Genomic DNA, 27,943 nt, shown 5'->3' with positions numbered 1-27,943 from the left:
TCATTAGCATAATATGGCATAGAAAAAGCATCCAAGCTGACAGAGCATTAAAGAGTATAGTTGTGTTTCAGTGTGTGTGTGTGACCGGGGGGGGGGGGGGGGGGGGGGGGGGGGGGTGCCAGCATTGACAGACGGTTTTTAATGTCCAAGTCAATTCTTTCAGGCCATGGGTGCTGCATCACAGCAACGGCCGTTTGTTGTGTGTGTGCTTTCAATGAATAAGATTTCTGTTTTTAAGCAGCAGGGGAATCTGGATTCCACGCAACTCGGCACCGGATTATGTAGAAATGGTGCAGAACTGTCCCGGAATAATTATAAAAACGTGTGTGTGTGTGTGCAGAGCTGTTCTAGTAGCACCAGGTCAGGAGACGAGTTGCTACGAGCAACCTCCGATCTGACAAGCGTTGCCATGACAAACAAAAAAGCAGAGCCCCGTGTGAGAGCGGAGGGGTCTGTCGCCTCGGCAACAGCCAGAAACAACGACGGAGCCAGGAAGGGAGGGAGGGAAGGAGGGAAGGAATGAAAAGAGGAAAAAGACGGATAAAGACAAGCTGAAAGGAAGGAGTGACGCAGAAAATAGAAAAATACAAGGAGCGTGCTGTTACTCTCACAAGAGCTACGCTCTAGAAGTGTCTCTTCGTCCCACCGAAGTAGTGGAGCAGGAAGTGACATAGTGTAGAGCTAGAAGAAGAGAGTGTTAGGAGTGTTTCTCATTTTAAGTGTTTTTAGTGTTCTCATTAATTAGGAGGATTAAAAAAAGGAAAAGAGGCAACAGCAGTCAGACACACGGGGTCTTATTCCTACTTCCTGACTTACAGAAACCTCGTTGTGTGATGCACAAGTTGCCGTGGAGATTCCTATCATGTCTCATCTTTGATGGCTTCAGACACGAGCTTCATTCCCCCCGCTTTGGATCCTTGAAAAATAAAACAAAAAAAACACACATACCATCCGTAACGCTGACCTTGCCTTCTGTAGGCTTCCAGTTAGATGAGAGGAAGCCTGGAAAACTAGGGTTGAAAGCACAAACAGAGTTGGTGTAGTTCGTGTATATATACACGCACATCATATATGTATGCGTGTGAGTGACACAAGCTATTTATGCGCTGCTATAGCGACTAGTAGGACATTAATTCAGGAGAAGGTCTTCATCAGATTAGTCTAAAGAATGCAAAACCAGTCTAAAGCAGAGACTGGTCTTGATCCACATGTATTGAACTGGTCCCTGGCGCGGAGCCAGGGTGAGCTTGTTGCTCTGTGTTGAGTCACTGGGAAGAAAAAGGGTCTGCAGAGAGAGATGGTGACTGGTTTCCAAGACCTTGTTGGCATAAGGACCAACACAGGAAACCAGTCGCTTGGCTAAATGAAAACCAGATCATGCAACAAAAAAATAAATAAGGAACGTCGAGAGCTCAGCACAGCCCGGAGCAAAGTCACGTCCACACCAGTAAAGAAGTGGTGTACATCCCCCACACATCAACACCGCACACTAGTCAGAAGTACATCAGCTCGTCTACTTTCAAGCGTAAATCAAAAGTGCTCGGCCCTCAGGCGCCTAGTTACAGAATGACACTAAAAAGCAGTTTGACGACAAAGTTAAAAACCCTAAAACATTAGAACATTTCTCGATATCGAACGTTTTTCCGTCTTTACGGGGGCTCCGCCGACAAGGGCGGGCCCCGTGAAAGCACAAAATCTGGCACCTTAGAATCGGTTTTATCCTGGCTATCTTACATCTTTCTTTTTTTTTCCTCTTTATCTTACATCCTTCACTAACCTTCAATAAGAATAACAAAACAGGAAGAAGAAGAAAAAAAACTATCAGTACAACTTCTGTGGGTTCAGGCACATCAAGAGTAGAAAAGAAAAGAGGGGTTTGATGAGTATAAAACAGTCACATTTTGAGGAGGAGAAACATTCTGTATGCAAATGCTCTGGATGGTGATGGACGGGGATCAGGAGCCTCAACGGCTGTTAATCAAAACCTCCATGGACGGTTAGGATTCTCTGAAGGTTCGCTCAACAGGACGACATTGAGAGACCGAAAGGAAAGGTTGCGTCTGAAGCGACAAGCGAGTACAACTTTCTCTTTCCTCCCGAGATCTTTCCCTCCGTTCTCCCACTTATCATCATCCTCCATTTACTACCTGCCTTAGCTGAGGAGCTGTCCTCAGCTAAAAAAAAAAAAAAAAAAAAAGCTCTAAGGCAGCTGCCAAATGTGGAATATGGTTTTCTACTTGTGTTCCTACACAAAGCCACAGGTGGGAAAACATGAGATGAGTCAGTGCAGCCAGAGCCTATAATAGAAAGATCGCCGTGTTCAAACCTTAAGGCCGTCCTCCTGGCTAATAATCAATTGGGTATTGATGTTGTGACGGGTGGGGATGCAGTGTAAAGTGAAGCAACAGAAGTGCAACGATAATAATACAAATCACAAATAAGTCGACAGCGTGTCGGCTGAATGAACTGTAAGACTGTTCAGATTCCAAACAAAGCTACTGTTTGGTCTGTCCAAGGAAAGCAAGAAAAGATCAAAACAATACTGGTCTTTGTACCGGTGCGCCATTCAGACTCCTCTCCCAAATGACAAGGGAAGAGTGGAAACACAATGCACATCCTGCATGAAAATGTTCCTCTTCTCTTAGCGGTGTTAATTCAGTTTAGTCTCACTTGACCCCTCTATTAAAACAACAGTCAATCAAACATCAAAAGGACACATGGCAGGGAGAAAATACAGTGTAAAAAAAAAAAAATGAAATAATGCAGTCAAAAGTGCTCAAATGAGTGTTTTCATTTTTTTTCTCTTTTGTCATCATATGAGGCAGACCTTTTTTCTTGTTGTCGTTTCTAACGGTGTCCTCTAGGATCGGAGGGGGGGGGGGAGAGTGGGCCCGTGAAAGCCAGCGAAGGAGGAGGTGGGAGATTGAGGCTGACAGATGGGCCCGGTCAGGTGCTGCGATGGGTTTTCAGCTCCCGGCGTCGTGGAGTGGTTCTCTCGACCCCTCAGCTCCCGTCGACCGTCCGTCCTCCGATCTCTTTCGTTTCCTCCTTAGCGGCCCGTGGGGGGGGGGGACGGGGACGGGGACGGGGACGGCTCTAACCCAGGTTGGTGATGTTGGCCCTGCCGCCCGGTGGCGCCACGATGCGCTGGGTGTTCCGGCGAGGAATGTTGTCGTCAGCCTGAGCGCCTGTGACAACCAGAATGGAAAGTTGGCTAGAACTATTATGGACTCTGCACTTTAAAAACGTCTACTCTACTCAGATCACGGATGTATGAGTTTGATCTCGAGGGACCACAACAGCCCGGAAGGGTAAGCATCACGCAAAAGACGATGGCTAATTTTCCTGGCTAGGTTATCTACTAGTACTGTAAGAAAACCACGTCTTGTATACAGTGCATGGTATAAACAGAGCTACTTCCCATCCGTAGTGTAATTTGACCCAGTGGCCAACTGTGGTACTGCAACAAAATGATCCACTGGGACCCCAAAAACATTTTCCACACAGTCCGCCCCCATAGAAGAAAACATCTATAAAACTGCTAACAAATGTTAAATAACACTTTCTCTGGGTCTTAACAACTATTGTGATTGGTGACCGTAGCTCCATTTAAATCATCTAATCAAACAGTGATAATAAAAGCTCACCGTTTGGCAGACGATCACACTGCATGCAGAGAAATGAATCGTTTGTTTCTGTGCATCGAGATCAGAGCATCCCTTTAATGTGTATAAACTAGGCTATGCACGGCGTAGTTTTCGTCAGAAGTTGGCGCTACGTCTGCACTCACCGGATAGGCTGAAACCAGACTGGTGCAGGTTACGGACGGGCTGGTTGGGCTGCTTGGCAGGCGAGGTCTTGGCGGAGGAGGAGGGAGTCATGGTTTTGGGGGTGACCGACACCTCGCAGACCGGCCCGTCGTACAGTCCTCTGGGCACGCCCCTCAGCTCAGCCAGCTGCATTTTAGGAAAGAAGACACAGACACTCACGTCAGCTAGAATGAAGGAGAAACATCCCATCCTCTTAACGGGTATGCAGGCGCGTAACGCAGACGCCAGCAGAACGTACCCTGCTGCGAGCTTTTATCCTCTTGTAGACGTAGTCGGGGAAGGGTTTGCGGGCCACGAAGCGTCCCGAGCCCTCAGTGGTGTGGAGGTTCCCTTCCTCCAAGACGATCTTGCCCTGGCTGATCACCACCAGAGGCCCGCCGCGCACCTCCATGCCCTCAAAGATGTTGTACTCCACAGTCTGCGGAGGGAAGCAAAAAGGAAAAAAAAAAAAAGAAAGGGAGGTGAGGTATGAACGTCTGTCAATACGTCCGCAAATACATGCAAATATAAGTAAATCAATCCCCCTGTTTTCAAGAGTAAATCGAGGCTCTGGCACACAATGCGTGACGTTATTTCTTGATGGAAAGGTTTATTATTCATCTCAGGCTTTCTGTTTCTGACTTACGTCTCCAGCTGTAAACTCACTCATGTTTAACAGCAGTCAGTTGGAAAAGGAGGACGACACAGAACAGAAGGGTTCTAAATTATGGATTCTTTTTTTTAATGATTTTGCAGTTGAAAGGAGGTTTATTCTCTTGGCTGGATTTTTGTGAACACGGCAAAAACGTTCTTGAATTGACAGGACAGAATGGTAATGTTTAATTGAAGCGTGTCGAGAATTCGTGATACACAATTACGTCCTTTAAATATTAATTTATTACTATTACTAGACTATTTATTTATTTAGTTACCAGAAACTATTTGAGGCACAGCTGCTCGTTCCTCCTACTAGATATATCGAATCATCACAGAGATACCTTCAGGGCAGAGACACTGTGATTCATGTTCTCCAGCTACCCCCCCCCCCCCCATCATAAGGATGATGTAACCTTATCTTGGAATGTTGCTGCTAGAATTCACAGATTTATGAAAGTCTTTCTCTGGAGACATGCCAGGGCGGGTTGCGTTCGCACACAACGCCAGCGTGTAAAATCAGCGGGATGTTTATGGATTGAAGTGCATTTGTGTAAGGAGCTTAACTGATTTAACTCACGCAGAGATGAAAGTGTCCCCTCTGGCTGCTAATGCTAATACAGAGAGCAAAGCTAATCCTACCACTGATGTGGTACAGAGGCCTCAGGTTTAAGGTCAGAGGAGGACGAAGAGGAAGAAGAAACAGGGTCGCCTGTGTGGATTGTGTGTGTGTGTGTGTGTGTGTGTGTGTGTGTGTGTGTGTGTGTGTGTGTGTGTGTGAGAGAGAGAACAGGGGGGGGGGGGTGGAAGCTGCTGTATGACTGCTCTTTCCTAAAAGCTACCAGAGATGAGGTCATGGCAGACACACACACACACACACACACACACTCCAAATGAGCAGTTTCTCCCATGAACAGTAGTTCCGTCATATTTCTGACCAAGCGGAATAAAAAAAGAAACCGAAGAACATGACGTGTTTTTAAGCAAATAAGAGTCCAAGAACATACACAGCTCTGTCTCTCGTCTCTCGTGTCTCACACACACACGCACACGCACACACACACACACACACACACGATGTGTTCCAGTTCTCTGGCAGATTTTAGGGATGACATCACTCCCGTGACGCTGTGTGAGGCCCACACCCTGTTCAACCGTGAGACGGCCAAACAGAGCGAGCGGACTAATGAAGCAGTCGCTCTGACATCAATGCCACCAATTACATTAACTGAATTATTCTCATCATTAATCATTATCACACAGTAGAGTTTTATATTTTTAGGGGATGTATTTCATGTGGAATCACTCGCTCACTTGGTGCTTTTAAAAAACACTCTTTTTAATTTGGAGTAATGTTAACTGCCATGTTTACACTATATGGCAGAAGTATGTGGAAACCCCTGTTCACAAACGTTTTGTACCTAGTGGTGTGCGGCTAGTTCAGGCCCCTTAGTTTCTGCAGCATACAAGGATATTTTAAACAGCAAGATTCCAACTCTGTGGCAGCTGTTCCAGAAGGACCCCTTTCCTGTTTCAATATAAACAAACCCGAGCTCAAAGCCAGGTCTTTCCTTCTGTGTATTTTTGTTCAACATCCGGCCTGTTTCTTATCTCTTTAAAGACACATTTCATTACTAGAAACCAAATCGTTTTCACGTGTCTAAATTAAGTTTTCAAGACTCGGTTATAGACAGAAATGATGTGATAAGATGGACATATTTCAACTGCATGGTCTTAAATGTGTGGATATTAACTTGTGATTTATAGAAAACATTTTATTTAGTATTGTTGTTAATTCTCTAGTATTCTGCTGAACCTTTTTCCTCATTTAAATGATGTTCTATGAAGCAGTTTGAGATAAAAGGTGCTAAATAAGTGAAGTTATTAATATTTTCATTTCACTCATTGTTAGAGCTTTTACCGTCTGCATTCACAACAACAGTAACTCGAGTACCCTTCAACAGGATCTTAAAGCCACCATGTGTAGAATTTGAAATTTGAAAAAACAATGTGACAAACATCAATCACATACATGGAAACTACACACATGGAGGCTTTAACATTTGACGTTGAGACGCCTCCCCTCTCCCATGATCCGCTATGAAGTAATGCGTGAAGCTGGTACCGAGTTGTGGCTCTTGGCAGAGATGATCTTCGTGACGTCTGGGTCCCACAGCACCAGGTCGGCGTCCGAACCCACGGCGATGCGACCCTTGCGGGGGTACAGGTTGAAGATCTTGGCGGCGTTGGTGCTGGTCACCGCCACAAACTGGTTTTCGTCCATCTTACCGGTCACCTGAAGCGAAGCGGAGGCGAGATTGAGAACAGCACAGGGGGTCACTCTCCTACTCCAGTTTGTCCTGATATTCTCTGTGCCATCCCTTTTTTTTTTTTTATTCAATCATTCTGTCTCAATGTGGACTTTAGTGTGTGCTTATGTGTGTTGTTATGGATGTGCATTCTCTATGTGTGCATGTTTTTTTTTGTTACATGTTTCCCTTTGTTCTGCTACTGGTGCATCACGTCTCTATACTTTATATGCATGTATGTAAGTGTATACATTAGCATCAGGTAAATGTTAGCACGCTAACATGCTCAGAGTGAGAATGCTAACATGCTGACGTGACATTTATCAGGTTATTTTAGGCATTAAATCAATTGATTTGAAAGAAAATGTAATATATCATGATACCTATAGATATAACTGTATACGGTTACATATAATGTGATATGTATCCATATGTCCCGCCCCTAGCTCGCCATACATACCACACACTTGTCCCAGATGATAGACATCCTCTCCTCGGTACCATGGACGCCTTCGGGGATCAAGCTGAAGTCGTCTTTGCCCACGGCACGCTGGGCGGTGTTGAAGGGACAGTGGGCGCTTCCTGTCACCTGCAGGTCACCACTACGCAGAAGGTGTGAAGAGGAGGAGGAAAGAGGGAATATTGTGTTCATTGTTGACAAAATGTACAATCCAATTGGACATAAAGATATCTTTCACCGTGTGTCCCCAGCTTGAGTCTTCCTCTTACCAGGAGAGCAGGGAGTTGAGATAGTCTGGTGTGGTGGGGTCGGGGCTCAGGGGAGGGGAGGTGACGTAGGCGGCTGCCTTGGCCCAGTTCTTGCTCCAATAGTGAGAACCGTCTGTTCCCAGGCTTGCGGTGATCGGCTCTCCGTAGACCACGGTGCCTGAAAAGTCCGATCCCAATTATACCTCCAGATACTACGCTCCTGGAGTTTGTTTCACGCACGTCATGTGGACCGTTGCAGTGGTTCCCGTTTGTACTAGTTTGTGTCTGTTTTACTATCTGTGTTTTCTGGAAAAACGACTGCATGAATATACTCGATTGGAGCTGAAGTAATCTCAAGTAAGTATGGGTATTCTAGTCCAAAACCTAAATAAAATAAATGAAGTATTTGTCTCAGTGGTAGCGGACTGTGGTTTTGTTTAAACACTCATCTCTCCAGTTTCTAGTTTTGGAAACAAAAAGACATTAAAGGGATGGTTCAGATTTTTTAAAGTGAAGTGGGTTTGTATGAGGCGATTATCCACAGAGAGTGTATTACAGTAGATGGCAGTCGACACGCCTCCAGTTTGGAGAAACAGACACGGGTACTAGCACGAAAGACAATCAATGTACGGGACAGGGGCAGAAGCAAGACTTATTGTAGCCGCCTAAAAATATCAGTTTAAAAGGGCCGGTGTGAAGCATTTAGGGGATCTATTGGCAAAAGAAAATGGAATATAATAATAATAAGTTTCTTCAGTTTGTAATAACCTGATAAAAAAAACTTGATAAAATCAATAATTGAACCACCTTTGGTGTTTTAAAGGGTGGGCTCGGACTCACCAGAGTAACACAACAACATAATCACACAAACAGATCGAGGCAGCAACTTATGTGTTGTGTGAAGTAAAGTTACTGTTTTCGTCAAAGGAGTCTTGTGTGTTTTTTTTTTTAAATCTTGAGATCGATTGTATTTAGAGAATGTGTTAGAGTCTCACCCTTCTTCCTGGCCTGGGCGATGACATCAGCAGCACTCTTGCTCATCACCTTCGTGATATAGAGAGGGCAGTTGGTCTGATTGGCCACAGTCACAGAGCGGTTCACAGCCTCCGCCTCCACCTGGAGAAGAGACGGGACAACAGAAAGCGGTGGGGTGACTCTCTCTCTTCTCCCACACTCCACTACTGAACACTAAAAGGTCCATCATTTCCCCATTTCATATGATCGTAACGTAGATTTATGGGGGATTTGGCACCAACGCTAATGCCTTGGCAGTCTATTTTGACAAGTGAGGTGCTAGGATTGCGATATTTCAATGACTTAACACCAACAAAGTGTTCCAAGAGGAGAGAACACTGCGGACTCTTCATCTCGTCTTCTTTTGGATCAGACCGGCTTATTTTTTTACATTTTTCTCTCTTTTCTCCTTCTGTCTGAGGTTTTTAATAACCATTCTACAAATCACTACAAAAATAACAGTTTGAATTACAATCAAGATTTGAGTCATCGGAGCAGCAACGGCATTGCCGAAGCAATTCCCGCAGGGCAGTGAGAGATCACTCAGTGCTTTACCTTAAATGAAGCTTGTAATCGCCACAGAGGACGTTTTGTCTGCCCTTGCCTTAGGAATACGATTAAAGGGAGTTTTTTAAGGAGAAAAACAGAAGTTTTAGCAATAAAAACAGCTGCCATAAGTCATACTCTACTCTGTTCCCACATCTGGATGTTCACGGTGAACGACAATGATTTATGGAGAGGACGTGCTGCTATCTGTAACACCTGTGGGGTTACTACGTGAAGCCCGTGAAGGTGAATCTGATGAGGCTGTGCAAGTATCTCCCGAGGCAGCCAAACGCCCACGGCTTCAATGTAACACTGTCAAACAACGAAACACCGACCGCCGTGGAGGTTGGAAAGGTCAAAACCGCTTGCAGAGCAAAAAAAAGGGACTTCTGCAAATACAAGACGGAGGTGAACTCGCTTCCCGAAGCCAAACCAGCTTTTCGCCCCAAAGACCCAGACAGGTCGGTCAGTCGGTGTCCAGTGGGCTGAAACTCTGTCTTACCTCCTCGGGCCGGCTTAACACGTGTCCCTCAGGCCCAGTGATCCCCTGCTCCAGGATCCTGTGTTGCTCCTACACACACACACACACATACACACACACACAGACAGATAGACAGACACAAACAAACCACCGTTAAAAATGGAAGATGTTGAGTCACGACCAGCCTTGGCAGTGATGGCGACAATGGCAAAATGTTCCATTTAACATCAGAAAATCCCGCATCTGGACGCGCCAGATCCCGGCTCTCGTACTGGAGTGGAGCGGCGTACCTCGGCTATGATGTCTCCATTCTCAGCGTGAACCTGGGCGATGGCTCCCAGATCGCGGATCACACTGAACACCTCGTACACCTGCAGCAAAGAGCGGGACACAGGTATGATCTCTGACGCACAAATGCAATCACCTCTTCACCGTGTGTTCACTAATGCACGCCATGATGGATGAATAAATCATTTATTTACACATACATGAGATCAATTGACGATCAGCGGTCACAAAACCATATCCACAAGGTACACAATACAAGCCACAAGCACACGAGTCCATGGAGTGTTACCGCTACATGGATTACTATTTGACCCGTTGGATAGACATGAGAGTATGGCCCATGGCTATTTCACGAGAAAGCATGTATGGTGTGTTTTCTTCTTGAGGGATAGGGATTTTCTTAGTCAAGTATTTTACCAATGTGCATACTTTAGCGCTGAAATGAAACACGGACCCCGAGTTTGTCCGTCACGCTCTCTGCTTGTTCGTTAAGCGATAACTTCACAGACTGTGGGGAAATCCGGCGTGTTCGGTGAGTCGTCACCTTCCCGGACGGCAAAAAAAAACAAATGCAACAGTACAGAGCCGTCAAAGTTTGACCTGAGAGAGAAAACTCCTTCCTCGCACAGGTGCAGAAAAGGCCGACGCTGATCTGTTTCCAAAACATTTTAACCACGAGTCGGAGAGAGAGACTTGGACGAGGAACTGTTTTTTTTTTTATTATCCATTCAGTCTCATAAGAGAAACAGTTGCTACGAGATGACGCCCAGACAAACAGACTCGCACTGTAACTCTCACTGCAGGATGAAGGCTACCTTGTTGGCAGACTGACTGGTTTTAGTTAAACCAACCGTTGCTTCTCCTGTAAACAGCATCATCTTTGTCCGTGGCTCGCATCTCATATTTCATGCAACACTGATGGCAATTAGGATCGACTGTAATCAGATTGGGATTCGTGCGCGGCAGCGAATTTTGTGTTGAAGGATAATTCCGGTTTAATTAGATTCAGTGTAGGAAGAGGCTGCATCTCAACAAGGCCAATCAGTGTCATTGTTAACAGAATACAGCGCCACAGCATGCCGAGCTCCCTCCAGGTTTCATAGTAATCCAACATATCATATCCGATTCTCCTTTGACCTTTGACATAGCATGCATCATCTCTGAAAATGTGAGAAAACGCATTATAGTCTTCAGTTTCTCGGCAACACACGGCATGAAAGAAGAAAGAAGAGACAGGGAGAAGAGAGGAAGCCCAACCTGAGCGTCACTTAGCTGGAAAACATCCTTATAAGCCAGGTAGACCAGGAAAGAGTTGACGCCTAAAAGAAAAGACAAGATGTCAGCGTGAAAACCAGGAGGGGAACGGAGGACTGACACAGAAGAACATCTCAGACCACTCGGAGTGTGAAAGTGTGATAACAGAGACACTTATCAGAAACAAATACATCCTGGGTGTTACAAGAGGTTGAGTAAAGTGTAACATTTCTACAAACAGAGACAGTGTGGTATTTGGTTAATTGTGCACTAGAGCTGCACAATTATTCCAATATTAAATCCGCCATCACGATTTTGGCTTCCCACGATTAAATGAACGTGATCGACTGTGACGTTTGGTTTTTTTATAATGCGTGCTCTGCTCACAGAAAACTCTGCTGCATATCAAATCAAGCGCCTCCTAAACTAACCAGGGGCGATCCAGATGTTTCGGCTTCACGCGGCAGCCTGTGAAAAACATTCCTGAATGTTGTGGCTGCAGTATATTAATATATATATATATACATATTATTAATATAGATATATTAAAATGAAAATGTACTGAATTCAGTTGAAGAAGAACATTATTTTAAGTCTTGTTTGATGCAAGAATTTGTTAATTTGCAGGAAATGTTGCTCCTAAAATCAATGAATGATCGGGACATGAAATGGTATATAACCGTGCAGCCCCTTCTGTGACACAGGGTGACTTGATGGAATAAGTTGGGGCGTGGCCCGTACCGTGATCCTTCACCAGCGCCTCCATGTCTTCCTGGATGCCCTTGTGCCACTCGGTGATGTCGACGTGCAGCGAGTAGTCGCAGCAGGACTTGCTGTCGGCCCATTCGCGCCACTGCTCGAAGGCCGTGATGAGGCTGACGCCAGGCTCGGGAACCACGTGGTCGACTGGGAACACACACACACACACACACACACACACACACACGGGGACACAATGACTCTCAGACCCAGTTGTCATATCACCTGTGTCCAGACAGATTGTAGTTCACACCTGGCGGACAAATACGTTCCAGATTTTGTCTCAAGTGACCGTGTCACTGATCTTTGAGGATTACCAGATTCAGGACTCCCGTCTCTGTACGAACCAGAGCTCCAAATACAAAACCGGCATGTGCTCCATCTGCTCATGGTTTCTACCACACAGAGTCAAACTTCCAATATATGGGCTCAAGATGGTTTTTGAGCTTTCAGACCCAAATGAGTGAATAAAACGGCTCACATCTACTGATGTGTGGTCCTTCAGTGCAGTCAGGAAAGAATGATTCAAACAATATTATAGTATAAGATATGATGATATACTGAAGTCTGGCAGTTTAATCTCAATGTTTGCAGAGCAGATTGTAAACGCGTTCATCTGAAGCATGAAATCTCAATCCGAGTCAAAATCCTCAGCGTCTGTGGTGCGGTCACGTCTGTTCCCTCGTGACGTTCGCCCTCCACTGACATTCCAGTCAGCAGGCAGCCGTGCATTACCTCCCAGCTCCAGACCTGCAGCAGTCAGCGTTTCGCCCCGAGGTGCCAACGACACACAAGTCGCCTGGGAGTGTTTGTTCCCAGGCGAGGGAGAGGAGAGTTCAGCTGCTGAGTCAGCGGGGGGGGGGGGGGGGGTCCGTCTACTTGTGTTATCTTTTTACACATGACGTTAGCTCTATTTTATCGAAGCCTAGTAGGGGACCGACAGTATATAACTAACATCTAGTAAAAAAAATGGATCAGAACCGAACCCCAGCAACTGTAGGCTGAAATAGTTCGAGGGCTTAACAAAAAAAAGTGCTAAAGGATATTAATAAAAGGAAGAAAAAACAATTAATATGCTAATAAATGCTAAATTGTGCACGAATACTGATAATCCTGTGTTTGGAAAAATAAGTCAGAGTTTCTGCCAAACAATTCAAGGGAAAAAACAGGCCAGAGATCTATATTAAACTTTATGTAAACGAAAATAAAACCAAGAATGAGAAGCCTACAGTATATTAAGAAAAGCATCCACAGAGGTGTGTAAAAAACTAGAATCAGAATGTGTCCAAAGGGAAATCAACTGTCTTCCTGGCTGAGTGTGAACTGAGTGCTCAGAGTCCTCGGAGCAGATGGACAGTTTTACATTTTGGCTCGGTCATGAACAGGCTTGGCACACTTCCTGGTCTCGTTAAGACGTGTTCAATTAAAGCCCAAACGGGGAGTGAAGAGCCACTGCAGAGGGAAAGACGCTCTGCAGACACCTCGGTCAGCTTTGATTCCCTCACAGGAAGGACCCGGAAGGAGACCGAGGTATTAAGGCCCAGATCTTACTCACTGATCATGGTGGTGCCTCCGCCCAGCGCAGCCTTGGTGCCCTGGTAGAAGTCGTCGGCGGACACCATGCCTCGATCGGGCATCTGGAAGCGCGTGTGCACGTCGATGCCGCCCGGCATCAACATGCGGCCGTGGGCGTCGATGGTTTTCACCCCGCCGGGCACGATGAGATTCTCCCCGATTTGTCTGTTGACAAGAACGCACAAAACGGAGAAATGAAAAAACAAGGAAATTACACAAATTACAGCTTCACATCTGTTATAAACACTTCACATGATCTAATAGCAATAATGGTATACAGTTCTCATAACTATGTTTTCATCAGAGTATAATATATATTGTGTTTAGAATGAGCCCTTCATATCTACATAGGGAGCAGGAGTCACAGAGTCCACCATGTTGCACCGCCATGTTTTCTACGGCAGCCCAGAACGGACAAACTAAACGCTGGCTCCAGAGAGCCTTTCGCTGTAGTTCTCCGTCAAACTGAGGTAATGTGAGCAGCAGAGGGCAAAATAGCGGTACCGTATGCATTGTTATTCTGGTAAAAGCCTCTGAGCGAGGCCAACGGCGTCACCACTGTTTTGAACTCTGCAGCTCACGTTGCCGTAGTCTTGGAAGGGGAGGGGTGAGCGGAGGAGTATTCAGTTGGTTGTAATCTGCAACCTCAACACTGGAGGCCACCAAATCCTACACACTGTCCCTTTAAGAAGGTGCAATGCACATGAATTAACACATGAGCACTTCCATCATGTAAATGTGCCAGATTTTATTTTGTTACAATTGTACTAAAAAGAGAGACACAGAGATCCATTATCACTTTGTAGAGGTGATGAGCTGTGGGTTTTTCTCTCAGCAGCGTAAGAAAATAAATCCCAGTAAACTCACTTGATGACTCCATCCTCCATATAGACGTCAGCGCAGAAGGACTGGTCATCGTTCACAATCTTCCCTCCTTTGATGAGGAGACGGTCACTCTGGAAAACAAATAAAAAGGATTCAGTCGCCGCACATTACACGTAAGCGCTGCATTAAATAGTTTGTGGGGAAAAGCTCACGTCGAGCTGTATAGGAACCAGACACTGCAGACCAGAACACGGTCTGGGGTTTTATAGACGCCTATAAAAATACCCTTTATGAGCAGCGAGTATCTGATTTTGGCTCCATTTCATGCTGGATTGAGTGCATTTGATGAAAGGCATTTTCAGAAATGCCACAATAAAAAATAAACACGCCAAACCTGCCGAATTTATATAGCAGGCTTTGCTTAGCCTTTTTTTTTAGGATGCATTCTGATAAGGAACACATGGCTGTGCAGATACTGGCTCTCTTCATCTCCACACACAGATACCCATAAACCCAGTCTTACTACTAATCCAATGGGTGGAGGGAGGGAGAGAGGGGGGGGCGCAGACACAGAGCAGAGCTGTGATGTTTGGATCCGCTCCGGGTTTCTGCGTGGATGTTTGAACGATGACTATGAGTGATTCTTCATCCCCGCTCTGCTTGAGCGACAGAATGAGGGGTGTAAAGTATTCACTGGTGCAACAATGAGGACAGGAGCCCGCCCTCCAGACACACTCCTCCGTCCCCTTCATGTGGCTCACGGGAACGGACACGTGAGAACCAATCAGGGCACAGACTGTGTAATCAATCATCCACGCCTCCACGCCTGCTGCTGTGCCACTTGTGTTTCTCTGCAGGGGGGGGTCTGCCACCTCCACAGGCTCCCACTCTGAGCCCCCTTACCACCGTTCCTCCCTGGAGTCGCTCTGTCCAAAAAGGGAGTGGCAGCTCTGGTCACAAGGCCTCCAGCATCCCCCGGCTAACAAAGGCTGCTCTGTTCCGAGCCGGCCAGCAGCTCTGGCCCCGAAACACAACTGCTGCCACTCTGCAAAGGCTCCCGGTCTGGGACCCCGCCCTGCATGTGAACCAGCACACACAGCTGAGCACCGCAGGACTCCGCTTTGTCAAATATTACAGGATACTTTCGAGACTCCCGATCAGGCTGCTCGGCCACAGATCAAACTAAATCTAGGGGGGGGAGTTCTCACCATTGGGCTCTAGGAAATTGTGATATTTCACTATTTTTCTGACGGATTAATCAATAATGAAAATCATTTTTAGCTGCAAAAGTAATCTTTGAAGAACACAACACTGTCCGACTAATGATGGATGCAGCTGAAGAAGAGCTATTTTTTATTTTATTCCCAGCATTCTTCTTCCTTGTCAAAACCTGGGGCCTACATTACCCACAATGCAACTTGACCGCCAACAGTTCAGTCAGAGGTGCAGTGGTCTGGCGAGCTCACTTCTTTCTCCGCACTGCACACCCCCAGATTTTTGTTTCCTTTTTTTTAAACTTCTGGTGTTCGGTCCTTGACACTTTAGGAAACATATCAGACTTCACATACGTAGCTCCCTCTGGAGCCACACAAGGATTCAAATACATCATGCGAATAGATATGTATAAATCATATCCATCCAAAGCTCAGAAACATCTGTTTATGAAACAAAAAAACAACTCTAGGTGTATTTGTAGGAACCAGTTTGTGCTTAAATGTTTCAATGTTTTTGAAAACGCTGATCAACAAAGTGTATCTTTTTTAAATCATGAATGGCGTACAAGTTTGATTAAGACATATCCTCTTTGCTTTTGGAAAGAAACTCTTCTTTAACTTCTTTGGCTGCCGAGCACTTTTGAATAAAGGGAGGAAGACATGCACACAAACAGTGCACAACCCAACAGTACACACACACACACACACACACACACACACGCCTGCTGACTGCAGCAGGTCTGGAAAACACTGAGCAGTGGTCAACTGAAAGGCGTGGTGACGCTCCGACACCGCTGATGGAACTGACGTGAACACATCACGTGGTGATCTTGGATCTATGGCAGAGCGGCAGGCCTCGCGCCAGCCCAACGCTGGCAACGCTTTTCAAACCGCGACAACTTGGCTCTGAAATATGTCGTTACATCATGAGCCTCGTCACGACCGACTGCCACGATCCCAGTGCTTAGTGGAGCTCGCCAAGAGACCTCGGCTCTCGAGTCGACGCTCATATTTTCACACGGACACGAAGCTGCTCAGCAAAACCGTCTTTGCAGAAGCAATTACTCATTTTGGATCCATAGTGATGGGCTCGTTTTGGGGGTTTTGAGAGGCAGATAGTTTGAGAGTCTCACTAAAGAGGTCTTTTCTTTTTGTCCTTTAGCTTCAGCTGCCGAACGCAGAAAAAAGACGGGGGAAAAAAAAGAATTTGCAGAACAATGCCTCTCCCTGAAACTAGACTGTATAATCCTCTGATTGTTTTGGAGCGCACAGGGGCTGGGAGAGAGAGAGTGTGTCTGATTGTACTGGCTCGGAGCCAAACATGACAGTGACCTTTCCCTCATGGGAACCGCTCACAAGCTCACAAACAGGATGTGGATGAAGCTCAATGGGCGCACTGTTGCTGGGCCGCTGTGTTTTCATGCCACACTACCCCGCTAATGCTAATGTCATAGCACAAACATAGAATTGGTCTAGCATGACTTGAGAAAAACCACTTCTGTGAAGCTACTTGCACAGTGTTTAATCATTCACTGCTTATTTTTTTGGTTTAAGGCAATAACTTTAACATCCTGGCTGTTGTTGCGCTTGAAATGCTGCACAGGGCGGGTAGTGCCATGAAGAGCAGTGGCATTCATGCTGGCTGAATGCTAGTTGCTACAGCTAACAGGAGCCCGCCCTCCTCCAGGCTCCAATCTTTAAGATATGATCATTAAACATGTGTTTTGTATAAACAAAGCCACACAGGTGAAAGCTAGAACCCTCAACAGGGGACAAAAACTTTCACGATATCAGGATGAAATCCACTCGGCTGCTGTGGAAAGGTCTGCCAGTGTCGAGCCGTAACCCGGCAACGCGGCGTGTTGTGTTGTTGTCCGACTGGAAACTATCCGGGGAACATTTGTGAAGTCAGGTGGAGAAACGCTGCCAGGTCAGACAGTCAGCACGTTGATTTACGAGTGTCCTGGATTACTCAAAAAGGCAGCTACCAGAATCATCCGAGTGCATGTTCAGACCACTGCTTTAAAAACACACACTGACCTTTAATAAGACCTGCTGCTTCAAAATAACCAGCTCAACAGGAACAACAAAGACAAATTCCCAGAGGGATAAATGTGTAACTGAACACCTTGGAAAATGACAGTGATTTGTGTGTGTGTGTGTGTGTGTGTGTGTGTGTGTGTGTGTGATTCTTAAAGTGATATTCGGAGATTTGTATTGATAGAGTATGTCCTTCGTTTCATAGAATTCAGAGGATGAAGCACCTGCACGACTTCTCACAGAAACTGGACTCATTCATTCGAGTCCGTCTTTCACTGAATTATTCACTTTGAAATTCTCTTGAGATGAACTTCACTTAAAAAGCTTAAGTTGTCTTAGATGATAAGATATTCACATAAATGCTGTCTTTGCCTGACAAAAAAAAAAATGTCTTGAATTCTCTTCAAGACGTTGATAACGTGCCTAAATTTCCCTCTATGATATTTCACTTGAATTCTCTCTTTGACAACGAAATACTCACATTAATTATCTCTTCAACTGAAACAACCATCATCACCCTCATTGACCTCTTTGTGCAGTTTAATCGGGAACATAGTGCAGCTGGAGGCACCGCGATGCCGTTACAGATTCTACTCGACAGTATTCTCCTCTGTTCAGGTGCCGATTAATAAAAACAAATGAATGGGTGAATTCAGAGTCCCATTGAGCTGGTGTGTGTGTGTGTGTGTGTGTGTGTGTGTGTGTGTGTGTGTGTGTGTGTGTGTGTGTGTGTGTGTGTGTGTGTGTGTGTGTGATCTGGAGAGCAGCCCGCTGTGTGTGATGTGAGAGCAGACAGCGGGCTGCTGAGCAATGTGCTGCCACCGGGGACAACTGCTGCTGTACTACAGGTACGCTAGCAGACCGCCTGGTGATCTCTCATCAGCTGAGGATTGTAGTCCCAGGGCCTGTAATCCGGGACCGTCTCCTTATAGCCGCAGTCTATTTTTACCTTCCGTTAACGTGGACGGTAGAGCTGCATGTACTGCACTGAAACGCTGGCTTTGTTTTCACCTATATGCATATCCTTCTCTTTATGCTGCACTTACTTGGGGCAAAAATGACTTTGGCTCGACTCTTGTGCTGAAACGATCTGCCAATTGACACCAGTTTTGATAATCTATCGATCGATTAGGTTATTTATATTTATCCTGCTGTGCTCTGGAACTAGCAATGGGCAATTTATTTACATTTTAAAAGACCAAACCCTAAAAAAAACCTTAGTATTTGCACTACTTTGCACTGTTTAGCTGTATGCTAAACCCAGGTGGTGAACTTGTGGAGGTTCATTCATATTTGATGAGATCCGCCTTAAGTACGTCTCTGCCCGCGACGCTGACCCGACTCCATCTGTCCTAGACAAACCAGGACGCTCCACCCCTAATGATTGAGGATGGATGGAGGAGACGTTCAAATTCAGCATTATGATGAAAACTGATATTTGATTGGCCACGAACACACAGGGTTCCTTTGTCACTGCTGCAGCCTTTCCTATTTAGCTTCAACCTCATTTCCTCTCCGCTCTCTGTCTGGTTTAACAAGCTTCATCCACTTCTTCACTCTCGGAGAAGCCCAGTGGTGACGCAGGTGGTTCTGAGCCGGGACCGGCTGGAAACACGACGTCCACAAAGTGCACTAAGGGACTCCCCTGTTCAGCGGGCCGCAGTCTCACGCAACACATTCATCAATGCTCGGCTCTTAAGAGAGAGAAGGAAAAAAAACAACATTTGGAATTCTGCCACTGACCTTCTTTTTCTTCCATGCACTGTTCAGGAATAGGCTTTGGATCCATTTAGGTCTGACTTAATCACTACTGGGACTAGAACCTTTACTAATCCTCTGAGCTCTCCGCCAACTAGCTGCAAGCACTCTGCAAGAGAGTCCAGGAGGACAATGATTCACCTGAGAGGCTGGCTGCTGTGTTCTCTGAGGACGCCATGATATCAGCTAGTAACTAGTAAGACGAGTCGTCTCAACGTCCTCTGTCTTTACAAACAATCAATATAAGCAATACATTTAAGCTTAAAGTTAACGAGTGGAACATAAAAGGTGAGATTAATCTTCTCCACTATTTTGCATGTAATTAGACAAATGTCAGTTTGTGTTTCTTCTCCTAGCAGCATGTATAGACTAAGACTATCTGACTAAGAGTGCCTTTGGGACACCTTTGGAGATACAGTTACCCACAACACCCCTCTCCGCGCGGCTCCACAGAGACGTTCGCGTGCATCTTTGCAGTACAACGATTCCAACTTCGGAACATGTGCATGAGCGGGGACACATTGGCGGTGGTCACCTTGGCTGCACTGTCTGGCGTCCGGCCAGGTTAGGGCCTCTGCTAATAGAGCATACAGCAGACGATGGGCCCCTGGGAATGGACGCTTTTAAAAAGGCCCGTCGTCCCTCCTAGCAGCCACCACCCCACCCTCATCATGCCAATGTCCTGATTATTGTGGTAAGGGGATTTGATTTGATCAAAAGGACTTCGCCCCCCCCCCCCTCCCTCCTGGTTAGAGTATAAACCAAGTGATTCATTTAGTATCTGCACCAAAGCATCGACTCATACTGGTATCGAGAGCCCACAATGAGACGCACATCTCCCCCCCATGTGGCTTTTGTTCTGCATGTTCGGACCCACCTTTAATAATTCAGCCCAGTCATTTCACTACTCCTCCTCCATGATCGACTCAGCCTGCACGTGCATCTTCCCCTTCATCTTCGTTACACAACTGAGAGAGAGAAACATGGAAGGAAATAGGATCCGCCCCCCTCCCCTATTCTCTACTTTCCATTGAACCACCACCAGCCATCCCTGCGATACCGCTATGAATTCAGGGAAATAACCTGGCCCACAGAAACATCCACCAATGTGCCACAGTGAGAAGGAGAGATTACAGCAGGGGAAGCATCGGCCTCACCAGTGGGTGCGCACAGATAGCCGGCTCCCAGAGCCCCAGCGTAACAAAGACCACCGGCGTGAAAAGCTCCACTGTCATGAATACCCCGGAGAGAGACCGGCAGACACGAGCGTGAATCCGCAGCGGTGATATATTTTATGAGCATTTTATTCAGCAGACGGAGCCGAGCAATTGTCGCAAAAGATGCTGCAAAAAAAAAGAAGACATTTTCCAGCCCCACCACCACCACCACCACGCTATCGGCGGCCACATTGAATAATCGATCCTAACGTGCGGTTTCAGTTTCCGTGAAGCAGATTTCATCATCAAAAATAAACCGGGGGGCGTCTGCAAAAAAGCATCCCAGCGGCCGTGCCCTTCAGCAGCTCCGAGCTCCGGTTGTAATCGAGGGGAGCGGCACCATGCCGGTGACATCCTGCACCCGGCGCGGCGCGCACACCATCCGCAGCAGCAGGCCCACCCGACCGGGACACCCGAGAGCTTACACTCTCAGCTACTTCGACGTTAATGAAAAAAGCACACACACACACAAAACACTCACTGTGATGCGGGGGATGTTCTTCTTTCCCTGGTAGCCAGACATGTTCGCCGGTGGTTCGTCTCGCGCTGCGCCTTGGACCGCAATCAATGCGACGGGATGTTACGGATTACCGGTGCTCGCGTGGTTGAAACGATGAAGCAGAAGAAGGAGGAGAACTCAGCTGATCCTCGGAAGGCCACAGATGGAAAGAAAGTTGTCTCTCAACTCCGGATCGCGTCCTGGCAGCCGCCCGGTCTCCGCCGATGCACCAAACCTTCTTTTTTTTTTTCCTTCCCAGACGGAGTGAGACGAGAGAGAGGGGAGGGGAGGGACCGCTCGCGAGCCTCGTCCCAATGAAAGGGCACCACGGAGCATGCGCAGAGCCTCGCCCTGCTCCATTGACAGGAAAGAGCCACTAATGCCATCAATTTGCTCTCCTTCGGATTAGTGAAGGCAGGGAGTGCACCAGCTGAACAGATGAAGGAGCAGCCAGCAGCCATCTTGACTCTTCTTCATGTGTTGCGTTTTAAAAACCTGTTTTTTATGAGAATGAATCAAATCTCAGTCGGTGCTCAGACCACTTCACCTGTTTCTAGCTCTGATGAGCTCGTTTCAGCCATTTTCTTGAATCACTACTTATTGGTGATTTTTTTTTAAGTCCAAAGATAGTTTTAAGATGTGACTAGAGACAGGAAGGGACACTTGTTGGGACCAGAGGAGACAGCACATATAGGACACGATGGGGTTTGAAGAATTGTGGACAACTGCAATGTTTTTTTTCTTTTTAATGTGGGAATATGGACGTCTGCTTACTTCTTTCTTTGCTCATAGAACATTAGTAGAGAAGATTCAGTAAACTGACTCAGCAGTTATAGAGCAACAGACAGTTTGTTAGTATGAGCTGACCACCAGCCAAGTGAAGCTGCGACAGCTAACCCCTTGGTTTTATCTAATTGAGAAAATGCATTTTTATTTCTTATGTATTCAACTTTTCATTTATAAGAGAGAGGAAGTGTTGTTTCTTCTTTTTAAATAACATGACTTTAATTTAAAGAGCCACAGACTCGCTATAAGGGTTTTATTTTAAAAAGGCTGCAAAAGTCTGAGGCATTATCCAAAGTTCAATCTTTATTTAGAATATGGAGCTTTTCCGTCTGTCAGTGGTGGAAGAAGATCTTTCATTCAATATTTTATTCTTTTTCTGCTTTCAGCTGGTCAGCTACACCCTCTTATATACAGTCTGTTTATGACACAGAAAGACCGGGGATCGAACACACAAACTTTCTAACTGAGGCTGCAGTGATAACCACTGCACCACTCTGCCAACTCAGTACTACTTAATATTCTTTTTTAATGTATATATATATATATATATATATATCTTTGTAGAAAAGTGTGAAAGTTTAAGCGTCATAAATATTTATAGTGATGCGTTAATGTGTAAAGATGTTTAATTATTTAATGTGTTTAATATCTTTATATACAGGTGCAGCAGCTTTTGAATTTTACCATGGGATCAATAATGTCCGATATTTCATTATAATTATTTCATAAATGAGTTGTTGATTATATTTTGTATTATGAATCTGAATCTGCAAAGTAACTAATTCCTCAATAAATGTGGAGTAAGAAAGTGCAATATTTGCATCTGACAAGAAGTGGAGTAGAAATGTAAATACTCAAGTAAATTACCATTGTACTGTAAGTACAGTTGAGTAAATGTACTCAGTTACTTTCCACCACTGCAGTCTGCTGATGTGATGATCAAGCCGGATGCTAAGATGTAGGCTTGCCTTTAAACATCCCATCGTTTTATTGTGTCCGTCTTATCAATAATCTGCAAGAACAAATCAATTAATTTCAAATATATTCGTTCATCAGAGAAGAGCAGAGCGAACTACTACACGTATAAGAGTTAAAGAGATTTAAGAGAGAGGAGGTAAAGAGCAGTATGCATGGCTAATGCTTCCAATCAATATGTAACATGAGGCTCGGCAACACTATATGAAGCTCTTAACAGCACCCTGAGTGCTGAGTATTAAGTAAAAGAAGCGCTGGTAATGTCAGCACCACGGTTCACCACCCAGCAGCAGAAGCTGGATGGTGAGTTTGAACCAGCAGCAGAAAAAGTTGACGGATTTTTCTTCCAAGTCATGCAAGTCAAAGCTGCCATCTCTTGTCCATCAGGCCCACACCCTCAACGCTGGTGGAGAATAACTTAATGCACGAGCACAATAATGCAGCAACCACACAACATCATCTGTGTCCCATTCAGAACCAGGTTTTCTCTGATTTTTCTCATTCAGACCTCCAATAGGCGTTTTGCTCAAGGACAGTTCATGAACAGTACAAGTGTTGTACCATCAGCTGCACTGTGTAGCAAAATCAACACAAGCTTCAACTAACAGGAGCCACTCCCTCTGGTTGCTCTGCATGGTGGGCCCCTCCATCGACTCCGTTGCATCGCATTGCCTTCTGGGAAATGTAGTCGGGGCAAGTTGTCTAGCATACATTGAACTGCAAGCTTACACAAACTCAAATTATTGGAGGCTGTAAATTGAAATACCTTTAAATGTAAATGGCGCCGTTTTGTGCGAAGATGGAGAAGGTGGAGAGAAAGACAGACAAAATAAAAGAGAAAGAGGGGCGCAAAAAAAAAACATGCGCAATAAGCATGGACAAATAAGAGAAAATTACCCTTTTATCGTCCAGGTTCTGTAGAGCTTCTTTCCCCGTGCTCTCCCTGATCTCCACCTTCCTCGGCTGGGAGATGTCGGTCTGCCGGTCAATGACTCGCCCGTCACTCTTGCCCCTGCACCCCGAGAGAGCGCCAAAGTCCAGCGTCTTGCTGTCCGAGGAGCCTTCCACCGGGCAGAACACGCCACAGAATTTCTGCCTGGGCCTGGACGGGCTGTCGGAGCCCATGCTCTTGAAGAAGTCTGGTACTTCCCCGGCGGTCGACATGTCTTGCAGGTGGGGGGTGTGGGACTGTGTAGGTTTCTGGGGGGGAAGTATAGCGGCACAGACGCTCAGAGTCTCTCCGCTGCTTCTTTTTCTTTTCTTGTTCTGTTTTTTTTTTTTTTCAGCTCCGCGGACTTGGACAGCCACCGCCTTTTTGCCGGTATTCACGCGCAGGTGGTCGCACTGTGACAAAAGATCTGTTCAGCTATACTGCTCCGTGAAAACACTCCCACTGTAGGGAGAGAGATATGCACCGCGATATATTCTTAGATATCAGGGCAAGATGTGAGAAAATCCTCCGCCGTTCTCCCGGTCTGTGATCGGCACACCGTTTTGATTTGCTTACTCATGAGTCTAGATTAGCCCTGCTAGCCTCCAGCATATGCTCGTGCGATTTCACGAGTCTCAGCATATGAGAGAGAGACCTACTCTATTAAAGATCCAATGGGCTATGAGGAGGAGGATGAGGGATTACCTGTAGCCTGTGTGAACTCGTCCACAGACCGGTGGTGACGGGAGCGCATCTGACCCGAGCGTCCGGAAGTGATCGGTCATTTATTGTCCCACGCTACAAACCTGTTCGATGTCAGTGAGTCCAAAAGCTGAGTAATCGAACAAGTGAAGCATGTCATACAGTTGGGTCTCTGTGTCTATTGTGTGTCTCAGAGGGGCGTTTCTGGCACAAAGTTGAAGGTCAAGATGCGTTCAGCACCACGGAGAGCTCCCCCAAAAGTCACACCCAGTCCAGCATTGAAGGGAGCTGTCCCTTCAGCACCACACGCGGCCTGATTGTCTCAGCCGTGTGTGGTGCTGGAGGGAGACAGGTATAGGACAGGTATAGAAGACTCTGAATCATCAACAGATTATATGTAGTGATGACAGGTGAGTGTGATGGACAGAAAACAACCCGCAAAAAAATGGTAGCAAAGTGCGCAGTTTTCAAACAAAAAGTGTAATATCCAAGAGTAAACATTAAACCAAGACATGTAACAGTGACATGTTGTGTAGGGGGGAGCTTATCAACCCCGATGACGTCATCAGGGTTATCTGTGTTTGAGCTTGGACATGAAAGAAAAACGGATGCAGGGACAGTCACATTGAATTATCCTATAAGTTGCATTATGGGAATTGTAGCCAGTGTTTATGGAGATTGACCCTATATATTGGGGACTAAAAGACATATCTCAGCATTTCTGGCTCTATTTTGACTATTTTCTTTCTTAAATTTGTTTCATGTCAGTCATCCAACTTTATGGCTGGGGTACTCACTGTAGTAGTCAACAGACCTTTAGGTAGAATATAATATAGTGGAATATTTTGCCTGGAAACCTCTGTTCCGACAGGCTTCCTCTAGAGGGGGATACAAGTCTGTTTGGGGCCATGACTGCCCATCATTTCAACATCATATTCTTAGTTTAATTTCCACCTTATTTTGAGTTTTACAACCAAAAGCACGGCCACTGAAAGTAAATAGAATCTGTTACTATATCCAGTAATACACGCCCACTGTTATATTGACTATACCTCAGCAAACTCCTGCACTGGAAACATCTGCTTTGTCAACTGTTTTCGGGCTTTGCAAACTTGACACTTTTTCCAGCATCAGAATTTCTTCTCTCCACAATGTTCGAATTATTTTCATGCTTTTGACTCTCTGCTGTCGCATAGCAGAGTAATGTCACTTACTATATACACCACACAGTATACCACACTGTGGCTACAGTATACAATGTATTCAATGTATTCAGGAAGCTGCCCCTCTTTAAACCCTTTTACCAGTGTAATGGGTTGCATTGATATTTTACTATGAGAAATACACATTCAACTCCATCAATATGTCAGCAACACGAGCTGGACATTTATCATACTTGGGGTTAGTAAAAGTCTATCACATGTTCTGCATCCAAGAAGATAAAAGATAAGATTGCTAAGTTACTGACACAGATTCACAACAGAAAATCAGTAGTCCAAATTCTCCGAAACATTTGTTAAAAGCATACCAGATGCATAATAATTTCTGCACACAACTCTGTTCTCAGCCACAAATCAATTGCGATAGCATTCTCAAGGCTTGTCATTCTTACTGCTACTGTAACGCTCCTGTAATCATTGTTTGTAACGACCTTCAAGTCATCAGACATGGTGAGAACTTTATCAATGCAATCATAGGCCGGATCGAAAAGTATTAAATCTGACGCGGATGTGTCGGTTGACTGTTACTGGAGTCTGATTATCGTATTTATTTGTACCTTAGAATACATTAGAGTAACATCATAGGGATATCACAACAATGTTCCCATAAGCAATAATGTATCTTTTTTATATATATATGTGTGTGACTTTAGCTATTACTTATATACATTCTTATTGGAGTGCTGCATTTGTGTATATTATAAGTAATAACTAAAGTCACATATAAAAGAGCCATGACAACTAATAATATCCTACATATGTGGATTAAAAGTTATAGATTGTCGTTTGATAAATATGTATCTGTATTAATGATGGTTTGTAATGAACATAACATTTTCAGTTGAGCCTTCGTGGTGGAAATAAATCAGTGGTGCACGATGATCAATGAGAGCCGGCAGGAACAGCTTCAAATATGTTAATACTGACTCACATAGCAGCAGACAAAAGCTCTTCTGCACAAACGTCCATTAAAAACATTTCAGCACTGAGTCCATGTCCACACAGTTGCCATAACAACGTGGTGGGCAGCAAATTGCTTTGCTGCTGCTATTTCCTCTCCCAGGGGGCTGTGAGGGCCGGTTTGTGTGTGTGTGTGTGTGTGTGTGTGTGTGTGTGTGTGTGTGGGTGGGTGGGTGGGTGGTCATCTCTGCAGGAGAAGCCAACAGTCTGATGTCCGAATGTCAGAGGTGGATACTGAAAAGTAAAAATGTTGAGGGTGCAGCCACGCCCAAAGGCTGAGACAGCTCCGCAAAACAAAGGTCTCCCGCCGAGACGGGGCGGTGGGGGGTTGACGATTAGAGGGGAAAGTTGGCAGCGTGCCCGATATACAGTTGGAAGAGGCAGAGAGAGAGAGAGTCTGGTCTCTGCACAGGAAGGGCACGGTCCTGGCATCCAGGAACAGATGTAGGACACATTGTGAGATCAGCAGCATGAGTGGAGTCTAATGGGCCGCTCCCAATGAAAACAAAGTGGAGCTGCTTATTAGATTAGATTATTGCTTCTGTCCAGTTCAGTTTACACAGCGGTTTGTCAATCTGAATGAAGACAATTTATTATTTGCTGGTATTTGCAGGAGAATAGATCCAAACGTGGAGGAAATTGAAATGAATCAGCGTTCACAATGAAGCCGGGGCTGATGTTTCAAAAGAAGCCAAGGCCTAGAAAAGTGAAGATTTGAGAGAATAGAATAAAACAGAAGAGAATAGAAGCAGCATTCACTTTTGTGACTTTACTACAGGGCCCCTGGTTGTTTGAGGCTCTGGGGCAGCTGCCATAGACAATAAATAAGAAGTGGGCTTCACACATTCGTTCGTGGACTGTCGTTTTGAAGCCTCGAATTCAGCCTTTTGGCCGTCGCCATCTTGTTTAATATGCAACTAGAAGTAACGCGATGGTGGAGCTAAGCACAACCGAACGCTGAATTGGACTTTTTTTAGCCGACCAAAAAGTTACGATTAACTTTCCTGAACTGAAAACACATTGTGAAAGGGTTAAAGTTAAGAAGAAAGCACGGACAACTCCCAGACTGGGCAACCTCGGGTAGAGACCTGTCAATCACAAGGCAGCCCCGTACTGAAGCATGCCCTGCTTTATGGTCTATTTTACTCCAAACGGACCACAATTTACTAAATGAACAAATGAGCGACCAAAACCAACATCCAACAGAGGAAGAGTCCACTGCTAGATGGATAATTAGCCGGTGAGCTGTAGCACAGTGAACAAGTCGCTCAGTTTAGATGCTAAATGTTGTCGTCCTCACACCTCAACACGACTGCTCTTGACTTGTAAAATACAGTTACATGTTTGTTTGCATTGTGCTGTCAATCAAACATGTACACCCGCCCGCCCACCCAGAGAGAAAGGAGCTTTTCTAATATT

The 27,943-nt window shown here is 45.5% G+C and overlaps 1 protein-coding gene across 1 annotated transcript; it reads right to left on the bottom strand.

The window, feature by feature from the left end:
- Positions 1 to 128: 128 nt before the first annotated feature.
- On the bottom strand, positions 129 to 27,864 carry dpysl2b (dihydropyrimidinase like 2b). Its single transcript, XM_076079871.1, has 14 exons — positions 23,609 to 27,864; positions 14,265 to 14,353; positions 13,378 to 13,562; positions 11,805 to 11,969; positions 11,067 to 11,128; positions 9,812 to 9,892; positions 9,543 to 9,611; positions 8,476 to 8,596; positions 7,502 to 7,658; positions 7,233 to 7,374; positions 6,589 to 6,759; positions 4,069 to 4,248; positions 3,791 to 3,956; positions 129 to 3,188 (listed from the first exon to the last, which is right to left on the bottom strand). The coding sequence occupies exons 1-14, from the start codon at positions 23,873 to 23,875 to the stop codon at positions 3,097 to 3,099; spliced, it is 1,947 nt and encodes a 648-aa protein (XP_075935986.1). The 5' UTR covers positions 23,876 to 27,864; the 3' UTR covers positions 129 to 3,096.
- Positions 27,865 to 27,943: the final 79 nt, after the last annotated feature.

This window comes from Anarhichas minor, unplaced genomic scaffold (assembly GCF_050575085.1).
Source record: "Anarhichas minor isolate MPS153535 unplaced genomic scaffold, ASM5057508v1 ptg000073l, whole genome shotgun sequence".
In the NCBI taxonomy this organism is placed as follows: Eukaryota; Metazoa; Chordata; class Actinopteri; order Perciformes; family Anarhichadidae; genus Anarhichas; species Anarhichas minor.
Note: the sequence above shows the minus strand (reverse complement) of the source record. Positions and strands in the feature narration are given on the sequence as shown.

Coding starts and splice junctions, on each gene's coding strand:
- dpysl2b (XM_076079871.1), bottom strand. CDS start 23,875: ATGTCGACCGCCGGGGAAGTACCAGACTTCTTCAAGAGCATGGGCTCC. Junction 13,563..14,264: donor ATGGAGGATGGAGTCATCAA/GTGAGTTTACTG, acceptor TCTTGTCAACAG/ACAAATCGGGGAGAATCTCA. Junction 9,893..11,066: donor TCCAGCTAAGTGACGCTCAG/GTTGGGCTTCCT, acceptor TCTTTGCTGCAG/GTGTACGAGGTGTTCAGTGT.